The sequence below is a fragment of the Centruroides vittatus genome, unplaced genomic scaffold, assembly GCF_030686945.1.
Source record: "Centruroides vittatus isolate TY-2023 unplaced genomic scaffold, ASM3068694v2 contig_15, whole genome shotgun sequence".
In the NCBI taxonomy this organism is placed as follows: domain Eukaryota; kingdom Metazoa; phylum Arthropoda; class Arachnida; order Scorpiones; family Buthidae; genus Centruroides; species Centruroides vittatus.
Window position 1 is genome coordinate 620,338 of NW_027120927.1, and position 13,407 is coordinate 633,744.

At 38.0% G+C, this 13,407-nt stretch overlaps 3 protein-coding genes across 3 annotated transcripts; all 3 read left to right on the top strand.

Moving 5' to 3' along the window:
• Positions 1–778: 778 nt before the first annotated feature.
• Positions 779–1,811, top strand: LOC136968592 (cuticle protein 16.8-like). The gene is made up of 3 exons (XM_067262592.1): positions 779–851; positions 1,050–1,094; positions 1,319–1,811. Exons 1-3 carry the CDS (start codon positions 843–845, stop codon positions 1,709–1,711), a joined length of 447 nt encoding a protein of 148 aa, XP_067118693.1. The 5' UTR covers positions 779–842; the 3' UTR covers positions 1,712–1,811.
• A 3,706-nt stretch (positions 1,812–5,517) lies between these two features.
• LOC136968593 (cuticle protein 10.9-like) lies at positions 5,518–6,723 on the top strand. The gene is made up of 3 exons (XM_067262593.1): positions 5,518–5,618; positions 5,691–5,741; positions 6,240–6,723. The coding sequence occupies exons 1-3, from the start codon at positions 5,565–5,567 to the stop codon at positions 6,516–6,518; spliced, it is 384 nt and encodes a 127-aa protein (XP_067118694.1). The 5' UTR covers positions 5,518–5,564; the 3' UTR covers positions 6,519–6,723.
• A 4,709-nt stretch (positions 6,724–11,432) lies between these two features.
• On the top strand, positions 11,433–12,037 carry LOC136968577 (cuticle protein 10.9-like). The gene is made up of 3 exons (XM_067262576.1): positions 11,433–11,441; positions 11,641–11,688; positions 11,765–12,037. The coding sequence occupies exons 1-3, from the start codon at positions 11,433–11,435 to the stop codon at positions 12,035–12,037; spliced, it is 330 nt and encodes a 109-aa protein (XP_067118677.1).
• Positions 12,038–13,407: the final 1,370 nt, after the last annotated feature.

A 13,407-nucleotide genomic window follows, 5' to 3' on the forward strand; every position in this document is an offset into this window, starting at 1 on the left:
CGTCACGCGTTTCAAAATTATGCAACAAAACGCCCAATTTATTCTGGTATTTACGTAAGAAGCCCGCTTCTGGTTATACATCTTACCGTAGGGTTTTCGTCGAATACTAAATTTAAGGTATAACGGGGTAAGAAAATTTCTTTAAGGGGTTACGGAATAACGCCAAACGGTGTTTTTGAACGTCACCCTTAAGACGTGTCGCGGCATTTTTTGAGCGTTCGGTTACCGGAACAAATGCAACCGGTGCAAATAATCTAAAGATTAAATATAAATAACTTATAAATTTAGACAAAACACGAGTTCAAAAACCCGTTCGAAAGCGGTCAAATTCGAAATTTTGTAGCGCTTATACCGTTTTCGGCCACGGATCTTCCTTCGTCGGCTGCCGAACTCCGTAACGAGCGGAGGAAAAGTACGGTTGGCGCATTCTTAAAGACGTCGTTAACGCGCCGAACCCGGCCGGAAAAATATATCTGTTTGTTTAGCGTACGGAACGTGGTCCAAACACCGTATATTATCGGCAGTTTACTTAACCTAGTCGAGAGAAATGGGTAAAACTCGGCCATTTAAGACCAAAAGTCGAGGTTCGTTCGAACGTAATGAGTATCTCGATTGATTTATGGTTACTAAAATATGGAAAAATGGAGAAATTTTCAAAAATCGTAGCACGTCGATGTAAATTATGACCGCGTCATTATCAAGGTTGCGAAGACACTCGGATGACACCATTTTTCTCTATTGTTACGGACGACCTATCGACCCCAGTTAGACATCCGTCACCGGTACAAAAGTATAAATAAGAACAGGCGGGATCTTCGCAACATCGCAAGAAGCCATACGACATGATTAAGGTAAGGACGATCGCTTCGTAGTGTGTAATCGGGTGGATCCTACTTTGGGTTCCTCCGCTCTTGTACTGGAAACGAGGGCTTCGGATAATCGAGTATTACTCGTTGCATTCGACTTCTCGTCGATTTCGATGCACTTTTTCCCGGGTTTTTTCGACTTTAAAGTAAAGATTTTACCTAACAATTGGTTCTCTTTTACAGCTGGTCTATCTCGCGGCCTATTTGCTGTGTATTGGGGCGCAGCTGGTAAGTATAACGCCAAATTTTCTCACTAAATTATGCGAAATTTTTATATATCGTCGAATCGAAATTTAAATAATTGTAACAATCGAGATTTATATTAAGACGAGAATCTTCGTGGTTCCTATTCGTTTACCGAAGACGGTAGCGCAAATTCTCGATTCGATTAATGGAATCCCCACGAAAGAAGGCAAACGTATTAACGACTAATTAGCTGCGTTACGTTTCAGGCGGATAAAGACGAACGTCCGAAACCGTTCAAGTTCGAATACACGGCGCAAGGACCCAACGGTACGAGCAATCACGTGGCGCAAGGAGACGAAAATGGCAGAGTTTTAGGAAGTTACGGGTTGAATCTAGCCGACGGTAGATTCAGAATAGTGAAATATATCGCCGACGAAAACGGTTACAGAGTGGAGAGCATCGAAACCAACGAACAAGGTACCAGAAACGAAAATCCTAACGACGTCAACTTTTACTCTTCTTACGAAGAACCCCAGCAACCCGCTCAACCCGTACGTCACGTAACGCCACGACCCAGAGCCACCACAAAACCACCCGCGGGTAAATTTGTACTGGTGGCAGAGGATTACTTGAAGAGACTAGGCGGTGCCGGTCAATAAACGGTTGTATTTCCATCGTTAATCACGCGAGAAAATATACGGCTTCTGCGAGAAAGGTTCGTGGGGGACAAATGCCTTCAAAACTATATCAAAAAATTAAAAAATTACACAGCGACATTGTTTTGTGTACCCGGTTTTGTCGTAATTAAACTATCGCAAATTGTTTTTTGTTTCGAGTACTTATTTGCGTAATACAAAATATTTATACGAGATATCGAAATATTTGAATTTATTGACTTTTCCGATCCGAAAAACCCACAAAAATCGCTTATAACGCCGAAATTTTATTATTACTCTCTTAAAAAGACGGGTAGCATATACATTTCGAACCACAATCGGCTTTGGTGGCCTATTCTTCGCATTTCACGGAGTTACGAATAGAAAGAAACGTACTTTTGATAGAAAACGAGGGCCGTAGAACCTACAATATCTATAGCGAAAATTGACACCTATTCCAACGCGTGAAACTTCCGTCACTACGAGTGACCGAGGACAAACTTGGTGGATCGAATGTCGATTCCTCTCCGGATGCAATGCCCGAGGGTGGGCCAACGTTATTCGGTGTCGGTCGAGAATACACCCACGGCTAATGTAACGTAAAAGCTACATTTTTCTCGCTACCCTTCTACTTAGTTTTTGCCAAATTAAGGAAAACGGAGAGAATTTTTCTTTCTCTCGAAACATCTTGCCGAATTAACGGCTCGTTTTAAACCACCGATTCTAATTTTAAATGTTTTTTGTATATTACTGTACTTAAAAGCTCCCCTAGTGAATAAAATAAGGATTTAAATTTTGTCACTAGAGGAGCTTCTCGATTTCGATTTAATAATTTAAAAAGTTGTACAGCCCAAAACTAGCCAATCAAAATAAAAGTTTAAAGCTCAACCAATGCCGAATTATCGGGCTAGCAAATAATTCGGCATTGGTTGAGCTATAATAGCTATAATAATATTAATAATTTAAGATAATTTATCTTAAATTATCTTAAATTATTAATATTATTATAGCCATTTGCTAGCCCGATAATTCGGCATTGGTTGAGCTTTATCTATAACGGGTTAGTAGTTGTTTGTTTATAAAAGTTTAAACGCGTAACGATGGGTGTGTGTCACGCGTGTTTAAACTATTAATCGCCTTAATTTACTATTTAAGCATTTTATGTATTCGTGTAGTGTTTTCTCGTCATTTGCCTCTGTAATTTCCTCTAACAATGGTATTACGTAACTATTATTCGATTGTTTCATCGAAGATGTTTAGTGTTACAGTTATGTATTGTAAAGTCGAAACTCTAATAAATTATATATTTTGAAGTATTATTGAGGATCCTCTATAATACTTATTTATTCTGCAGAAACTTACTAAATACCTCTATTTAACTATTTAATAACAATTAAATACCTAGAAATAAATGCTTACATACTTAGTAGGAAATTAAGTACGTAAGCGTAATATAAGCATAAATATAAAATTCTTTTGATTTAGTGGAAAAATAGTAAATACCCTTAAATACTCGTTTATATAGTGGGAAACCTCTAGATACTACTCATTTAGTGAGAAATTAGTAAATATTTTATATGTGTTTAGTACCAAGCTACCGAATAACGAGAAATATGATTTAGTAGGAAACCTTCGAACGACACGAAACGCCAACCTAACCTATTTAGTGGAGAAGTAATAAATACCTCCAAATATTTATTTTCTTAGTAGGAAACCTCCAAATGGCATAAAATACTTCTTTTTTCGGTAGTAAATTAATAAATACCTCGAAATGTTTGTTTATTTAGTAGGAAAGTACTAAACCGCCAAACCTACTTATTTAGTGCAAAACTAGAATATATCTTTAAATATCCGGCAAGAAACTGCTAAATATTTGAAAATACTCATTCACAAGTACCGAATAACTCTAATTACGGGTTAAGTTATTATTAGAGACCGCAGAATTAAAATAAAACCATCAAATTACCGGTTATAATAATTCTTGGGTGAGCCGCGACCATTAAAAAAACTCAACTTTCTGGAGGAACTTTTAATTTAATGGTCGCAACATCACGCGCGCTTGTATACTAAAGAATTCTTGCGTTAACTCACTGAATTCGAGAAAGGTAAACACGCTAGCTACGTCTACATTCGATAAACAGGGTTTAAACGTGTTCGGGAAGTAAACTTTCCTTTTTTAATTCATGTTTTATGTATGAAAAAGTAAGCCAGACAAAATATTTATTCGGTAGCGAGACACTAAATGTTCCTAAATATCTACCGTATCTAGTAGGAAAACTACTAAATACCTCCGCAGACCTACTAATAAGTAGGAAGGTAACAAATACTCTTACGTATTTAGTTATCTAGTACCTCTACATTTCTATTTATTTAATAAAAAACTACTAAATACTTTCGCTTAGCTTTTTAAGTGTATTAAGTACTTGAAAATATATATTTGTTTACTAGAGAACTGCTAAATACGTCCCCATAATTATTTAGTAGAAAAACCACTAAATATCATCGAGTTTCTTTAGTTACTACTAAATACGAGCACGTATTTGTTTAGTCTATATACCGATCTACTAATATTGTAGAGATATTCAGTAGTTACTATTAAATACTCTCTTATAGGCCTACGTATTTAATAGAGCACTATTAAAAACCGCTATTTGTTTATTAGTTAAAATCCACTAAATACATGAACCCCTATCTCTTTATTTAGTAGTATTCCACATTAAAAATGTCTGTACATATTTTTAAGTGGAATGCTGCCAAACACCATCAGATATTTGTTGTTCAGAGGTAAAAACATCGAAACCTTCGCATATACAGTAGAGCGTCGAAAATTGGCGTCAATTGGGGACTGGGGTCGTTCCAATTTCCGACTTTGTACGAAAAAATACATTAACCTGTCCGATGTTCAAATTTTTCTCCGTTGCGTGTCGCTTCCTGTTGAATTTTCGTCGATTTTAAGCCTAACGAAAGTTTTTACAATAATAATCGAGGCTATCGTATCGTTAAAAATTATTTCTGCATTTTGTACAAACAAAATAAATATATTGAAGAATATAAAAACATGAAAATTATACTTTAGAAGTAAATTTAGTATCAAAAACGTTCGATTCGGCACGACAGTCCGACCGAAAATCGTTCCAATTTCCGACCATTTCAATTACCGACGTTCCAATTAACGACGCTCTACTGTATTACATTTATTTGGTATTTTTCCACTAAATAAACCTATTTAGTAGCTTCCTACTATATACTTCTGCATGTTTTTATATTGGTAGATAAACCACTAAATGCCGCGTAATTTATATGTATTTTAGTAGGAAAAGAGCTCCAAATACCTTTTTCTGGCTAACGTACACGGACGGAAGTGGCAAAATTTAATAACTTAAATTGCCTCTTTCCTCACGATTATTGGAAAAAGCATCTAAAAACTACACAACTGTTGAGCAACGGGGGGACGGAATTAAAATTTTCCTTCTTAATTTATCCTACCGTTTTTTCCTGGTTAATTTATCCGTCGTTAATTCTCTGACATCGTCGCCCAAATCGGCGCGCAACCGGTACCGTCGCCTAACAGAAGCTAATTTGCATATTTGGCACGACGGAGGTCCGTTTAGAGGTTTTTCCAGGGGTGGTGGCGAGCGAAACCCGAATAATCGGGGAGGGGGTGGCTCTTAAGTTAATATAGTCATTAGATCCCGCCACGGACCGTGACTTTCGGAACCTCGCTTGTTATTAAGGGTGGCGAAGGTCACGGTTTCTCGTCCCATAAGGTAACAATGCGCATCATCATTATTAATAAAGATAAACACCGGATTCGCAGAAAATTCCCACGTTGGAGCAAACGTATAAATAAGGCCAGATGGGGACGTTTGCGGCAGACCGGCATCGACGTCGACATCGGAACATGATTAAGGTAAGTCGTCGTCCCGGTAGACTCTTAGTAGTTTTCCTCCGACTCTAATTTACTTTACTTACTTATTTACAGTTGTGCCTTTTAGTAACTTTGGTGGTATTTTTGGTGGAAGCGCAGCGCGCGGTAAGTATTTTTTCCCGTATTTTGAGAGTTTTGGTGGTTTTCTCCGAATCAAATTATAAGATTACTGTGTTTTTATTATCTATTTCTCACCCTATTTGAAAGCGTTTTAATATTTTTTCAGCACTTACCATTTAAAAATATAGCTTTTTCTAGCGGTTTACACTAAAGCGCAACCGATCTAAAAATAATTATTAATTAAACGCAATATATTTGTATTTTATTAGTTAACTGCCAAATCGAGCATTCTGTTAGTAAGCTACTATTTCCAGTCACTACTTTTGTGTTAAACTACCGTCTTTAGTAGTTTACTACCACTTTAGGCGTTTAAGCCACCGATTTCTAGCAATTCGCCGCAAAGCGGACAATATATATCTAACAAATTAACATTCGCTACCACACCGACATTAGACGACGAGGTTCGCTAGCCTTTACTACCGAATTGCGCGTGGCAACAGCTGGTAGTTTTAGTACTAACGACTTGTCTCGAATACTTTGTAGCCCCAGGACGAACCTCCCAGGCCTTACAACTTCCAGTACGACACCAAACTCGGAGGGAACGGACAAGTCGGGGGATCTCTCAGCCAGAGCGAAAGTGGCGACGCAGCCGGGCGTAAGGTGGGCAGATACGAATTCGAAGTGGAAGATGGAAGAAAAAGAGTGGTGGAGTACGAGGCCGACGAAAACGGATTTAGAGCCGTGGTCAAGAGCAACGAACCGGGATTTTCCGAAGATAATCCCGCAGACGTAGTCCACAACCGATTCAGAAGGAGAAAGTGAAGCGTCCGACAACTTTCTCTTTCGGATACGCCATTTCGCTTCGCAACTTTCCCAAGGTGGCTAACTGAGCAAATCCATTTCCACGGGCTATAGTTTGTGTACGTGTACATAAGCGGGTCTCTCGCAACAAAATTTGTATCGCGCAGGAAATTTCGTTATTACTGTACTTTTATGCCGAATAAACATAAAATTCATTGTCAATTTATTATTCTGTAGTGTGATTTTTCGTCGATAATCGAGATACTTAAGTGTAACGCGGTGTGCCGAACGGCTTATCTAACAGAAAGTAAAAATATAGAAAGCCTACTAAAAGTACGCAGGGTTCGGGGTATTTCGGAGGAATTCTAAAGCTCGATTCGGGTGTCCCTACAAACTATCACCCGACCTAATTCTGCCGCAACTGGACCGCATTCTTAGTCGTGATTACGAGAAACTCGATAAGGACCGTAAAATTCGTGTTGCTAGTTTATTTATTTGTCGAAAATTCTGTTTGAAAAGCCAAACCCGTCGGAAACTAGGTGCTTCGCGCTAATTTCTACCGACGTCCCTGTACGTTTATTTTTATTACCGGGTTTCATTTTCGCTAATGACGTACTCTATTTCGAACATTCGAAATACCCAAAACCTGTTTTCGAGGAATAACTGGAAATATGACATTTTGGTACGTTTTCCGTATTTCTAACATTCCTAATTTCCAAAAAAGGTTTATTTGACTGAAATTCGCGAGATTTGTCCTATTGACAGAGGTTAAAGCGTGCGTTTCGCTCCGCAACAACAATAAAAACCATCCTCTACACAGAAACTTTCCCGTTTTTGTTGCAAAATCACGAAACAAAAACACCCCAAAATCGTCAGTAGTTTATCCCCCTTCCCCCGTTATGTTGACTTACGAAACAGGTAGCGTTTGCATTTTTGAAGAGACTAAACAAATGCCCACACTTCACCCGCCGTAAGTGGAAAGTAAGAAACCGGTTGTTCACGTGTCGAGACCAGGGAATTAGTGGTTTTTTTCTACTTAAGTGCCATCTAATCGCCCGAATATTTCAAAAAAACATAACGCGTACGACCCAATTTCCCCGGCGCCATATTTAGGACCATCTAGCGATGTTTTTCCCGCTCGAAAATAAAGGTTCCGAATACCATCGCTCACTCCTCGTCTTCCGTACACCCTCCACACGTATATCGCGAGTAGGCCTACGGGAGAGTTAAAGATCGATTTAATTCGACCGAGGAGCCATTTGAATCCGTCCAAAATCAATTTCTTCTTCTTTCTCGTCGGATTATTCTCTTAGAAATCGATTAATTTTTAAAAAATCGGGTGTTTTGAAAATAATGAATAAATTTGAAGCGAATATCTTTATGCGAAATGTAATAAAACAGAATTTTTTTGAGTTAGACACGTGTTTCTGGAGGGATGATATTTAAGGAAAGACACGTGTTCGAAAGAAACGTGTCCTCGTAAACGTTTCGCGAAGAAACGAGGCTCGGAAGGGAGGTGTCTTTCTTAAAAGCAGGCTCGATATACAAAGGTTTTATTAATAAAGAAGCGTAATAAAACGCGCTTTCTTAGAAATGGCACAATTAAGAGTGACTTTTTATAACAAAAACTGTTTAAAAATATCAAAAATGTATATTTTTTGAAGGAAAATATTTCAGAAGATGTTCAAAAAGTTAAAGTTTTTTGGAAGAAACGGGCACAATACACGGGCAAAAATGAAAAATGAGGCTCTTTGTAAGAAATACTATCGTAAATATACGAATCGCGGAAAAGTTATTTTAAAAATCAAATAAATAAATAAATACTTAATTGTCTGCTGGACGAATGAAGCTTAGGAGAGGCTGTTTGTATTTCAAAACAATCGAAAACTGTAAAATCTCCTTTAATGATTGTAAAATAGCCTTTAAAAAGTAAAAAAAAAATTAAAATTTTTTGAATTTTGATCAAGTTTTCAAAGCTCTCGATCTGTTTTTTCCACATTTTCGGTATTCACCCGTCCTACATTTTTCAAAAACGCCATCTCACCCTTCTATAGCATTGCCAACTTTAAGGCGTGCCACTTAACAGATGCGTGAGGGGAGGGATCCTTAAAGGCTGTTTCAAGTACAAGTAAACCTCTTCAGAAAAAGGTATCTAAAAATACCGAGACGATAAATAAAGAACGATTAACTCGTCACCCGATAATTTAGGGGCCGTAAAGCTGTTAGCCTTTTTCCTAATTTATAATAACGTTTGGGGTTAAAAATGTAGTTAACCCCGCTTCCTCTAGCCGGTGGTTTTCTTTTAAGTAGTTGCGTGTCGTTAACCTCTTCTACGACGGACCAAAACAACGTTTTTTTAAAGGTTTAGGAAAGTGGATAACCTCTTCTTAACACACTTAAAAGGAAAGATTAACAGGTTTCGGCTACTTTCTACTGTTTGTTGGCGTAAATATGGCCGTTGCACGTCGCTAGCTACGTCTCATTTATAACTAAATTTATTAAAATGTCGATGAAATTTTAATAATTTTGAAATTTAATTTATATTTTAATCGATTTCCTACCCCCGCACTCGATTATCTGGACCTATTCTCCCCGCCATTCCGATTATCCGTGTTTGAAGAATCGATGCGCCTTAGCCTCCGGTACAGGCACCATTTTTAAAATTAATTTTCTGGCTTTTCTTCTTATAGTTTTATTTTTAAAAAATAGATTCGGTAATTTAAATTTTAATTATTCGCGATGATAATTTGTATACCGATATCGTTCGGAGGTCGGCACAATGACCGTTAGGAAATTGGTCACAGTAGCCGGCTTGGCAACACTTAATCAAGTAGGACGAGTTATCTTACCCTCGAAACCATTATTCATCGTTTATAAATACACTACCGCTAATTTGGGTTTGTCTAAGAGGTGTTTTCATAATCATGTCTGATGGACCACGTGTTTCCGACACTAGAAACACAAATATCGTGCATTTAGGAACAGATGTTTTGTTGGCAGCGGGTGGAAAACAATTTTCGCTCGTACTAAACAAGTTTCTTTATGTATACCGGAGCGACTTTCGTGCAGCTATCGCCATTCATTAAACCTATCTTCGTAGCATCTTTGCATAAATCTGTAATTCTAACGACGTATAACGATTATTTTAAAACAAACAATTATCCGTACGTATACGCATGTACGCCAGACGTGTGTCGATGTATCTTTATAAGTATCTTCTATACCCGTGTGCGTTATTACTGCTTGGCTATAACCGATACGAATGTGCTTCGAATATTAAGCGTTACCGACAGACGAGATTTAACGCGGTCGCTTTCATTTCGCTTTAATTTTAAATAAAGAACACTTAACAATTTGTTTTACGAAACAAAAACGTTTCTGTATAAAGTACAGCGGCACCTATACTAAAAATATGTCTCTCGTTACAGCGACACGCGGCGCTTTATTCGGATAAAAAATCTTTAATATTACGATGGAGACGATCGGATCCGATCCCTCGTAATTATATAAAGTAGATATACATATACAAATATATAATATTTAAATACATGACATACTTTATCAGATGTCATCTAACCAGGCGAAGGTCGTATGTAAATTAAGCGTTATAAGTTTTTCATAAATTATTCTGTCTTTCCCACAATTTTCTGCCAATTTATTTTTTATAGAAAGGTTTGCTTCGAGGGGGGCTCGAGTAAGGAAACGAGTTTATTGTTTCTGAAAATTTACATAAAACAAATTTTTTTAAGCCATTCTCGGAAGCGGAATCCGCGACGTGACGTCGGCACCCCACTAAAAACTGCCAAGCGCTTGTCTGTGTCGCGTGAAAAACTAAAAAATGCAGCCAGAAAAATGGGCAAAAGATCAATTTTTTCTAGTTTCGGGCACAGGAATACTTTCACACTTCGGCTCGAACAGCGCGAGCGCCCGCTTTCGAGGGTTCGAGGATTACGTGACATTTTATCGAAATGGTCATCAATGCCGGAGCACTTCGAATTTTGTACAATGCCAATTATTTTTGTAGAAGATCGAGATGACATATTTTATAAATCCGTTATCCATTCTTTCAGGTATATCAAGTTTAACGGGTTATACGAACGTCGGAGCGAAGTAGGAAACGTACATTTGAAGGAACTCAACCTATTTTCGATTCCTCCGCGCGCCCGTGTCCGTCTGACCCCTCGAGTCAACATTAAAACTATCGTGCGCAATAAATCTTAACTTTATGCCCATTCCAGGACCTCAAAATTACAAAAATATTTCCGAGTGATAAGCTTTCAAATACTCGCTTGTGACGAATTCTTAGCGAAGATGGGTAGAGCCATTAACGGGAATAACGCTTAAGTCATGTCGTTCGGTCTTTGCATATTTACGGATGACGTGACACCCGGGGCGATAGAAGAATTTTCACTGTCTCAGGGTTAAAATGGTGTTTTCTATCCTCGTTTAGCCGGCGCAGTTCCTCGTACTCCTCCCGATGTTTGCTAGAAAATTAGTCAAGAATTTGTCGCGACCCTCGAAAAATCCTACGCGGAAACGGGGTATTAACACCTTGAAAATCAGCAAATTAACTTAATAATCGCGTTAAATTAAACTAAATTAATTTAATTTTAAATCCCGAACGAAATTGATGCGGAATCTCCGTGGCTCCAAAATGGCGCCGGCAATCTCGATTATTCTTCACGCGGGTGTGTATTACACATAAATTTATCGATTAAACGGAGACGAGGGGCATAATTTCTTAACTGCGACACGTATTGATAAAATATGACGGTGTCAATATCAAGGCTGAGAAGACACTGGTGTGACACCATTTCTACTTCGTCGCGATGACCTTTACGACCTTGAACAGATCGAGAAAAATATATAAATATGGCCGGAAGATAGGTACATCGTATCGGAAGATAGGTACATCGTATCAGAAGAAGATACAAGATGATTAAGGTAAGAACATTTCGCTAAACTCTGTCTCGTTTATCGGAAAAAAAGTTTTGATATAGTGGAGTACCCACGAACATCCCTAGAAGATTCCTAGGGAGTGCCCACGAAGGTCTCCGGGAATCTTCTAGGGACGTTCGGAAGCGCTCTTCGTTCTTCTTCGAGGTGAAATTTTTGCCATTTTAAACTCTGTTCCGTTTTGCAGGTATTGTGCTTCGTCGCTTTGCTGGTCTGCGTGTTGGCGCAACGCGCGGTAAGTTTTTACTTGGCATAACTTTCTAGCACCTCGATACCGGGTGTATTTAACGGCTGGCGTTTTATCATTTTAGCCAGTGGACGAAGCTCCGAAACCCTATCAGTTTGAATACGCGGAACAAATCGGAGGAAAGGACGACGTAGGAGGATCCATCAGCCACAGCGAGACTCAGGATGCTCAAGGAAAGGTTCAGGGAAGATATTCGTTAGAAATCGGAGACGGACGAAAGAGAGTAGTGGAATACGTCGCGGATCAAGACGGATTCAAAGCCGAAGTGAAGTCCAACGAAGGTCTCCCTCCGCATAATCCCGCAGATGCAGTCTTCAATGTGTTTAAGAGAAAGTAAACACCACGTCCTCGGAAACGGACTTAAGTTAAGATTGGCACCGGTCTTAGTTTTTTTGTCTTTAATTACACCGGCCCTCGTACGACATCCTAGTAGACAGTTTCTCGTTAAGAAATGTCCATTTGGATTTCGTGCGAGGAGGACGGATCTTCTAAATCTTCTTTCTTCTGTTCTTACGGGCTGCGGTGGCAATCCTATCTGGAGTCTTAACATCCAAGATAATTTGTTGTTATTGTTTCTGATATTTTATTGTATAAAAAAGTAGTAAATAAATTTTATAGTTGCAAGTTATATACGGTCCACAACACGTGGCAAGATTTATTAAAATTAATTTAAAATGTTCAAATAGTCACGTTACGCGAATGTTTCTACTCGTTGCATTTTGTCTAACTCGAGTGCAGATATTTATTTCTACTCTCTTCTTAGAAACCGCGCAAATTCGAACTGCGCCTTATACGCCATTTTCTCGCTTTTTACTTAATTTCTTTTCCATTTATACTTATTTTTGAAATAAACTAAAAAATAATTAAAATCACGTTTAATAAAGAAATTTAATTATAGTATAATTTGCTCTTTCTTTGCAAACTATATTATTTTTCTATCGGCCATTAATACGATGGTTACGATTGGGTTACGAGGCATATTAACGACCAATAGAAAATTAACAAATTTAATTATATTTTTGCCATCGAGGCCGAATTTTCTTCGCACGAAAGCGCGAAAGTACTTAAAAAAACGTCGAAGTCACTACGATATTTATTAATCTTTCGTACAGAATTAAATACGTAATAAAATTTTATAGATATACACATATAAAATATAGTATAAAGTCTATATTATTCGAGTTTGAACGGTTATAACGGAATACCGACGCGTGGTAAATTGTCAAAGATGTCGCGCTCTTTCTACAACTCGTTCTACACGAAATTATTCATTAAGTCGCTCGGAGTATCGTCTGACCCAGTTAAAATAAATAAAAATAACCCCGTAAGGGCGAAAGTTCGATTTTAACGCGTTAGATCCACACGAAAAGTGCACGATTTCTTCACTAAAAAGGCCACCGTTAGGCGATAATTACCACCATTTTATAAAAATAATAATAAGAAAACCGCCCGCGTGTAAATGATTTACGGTTCGATAAAACTAGTTACGACGAAGATATCGCGGTTTTTATTAAAGTATAAATCAGTATTTTACGATTCGTGGCAGTTTCGCACAGAAACTGCCACATATTTTATGGCAATTTTTATGCGAACAGACTGCCTATAAACGATGCGACACCGGTTTAAATCCGCAGCAATTTCCACGGCCAAAAGCATTCGAAATATAGGCCTATTTTATATATTTATATTAAATCGGAGATATTTCTA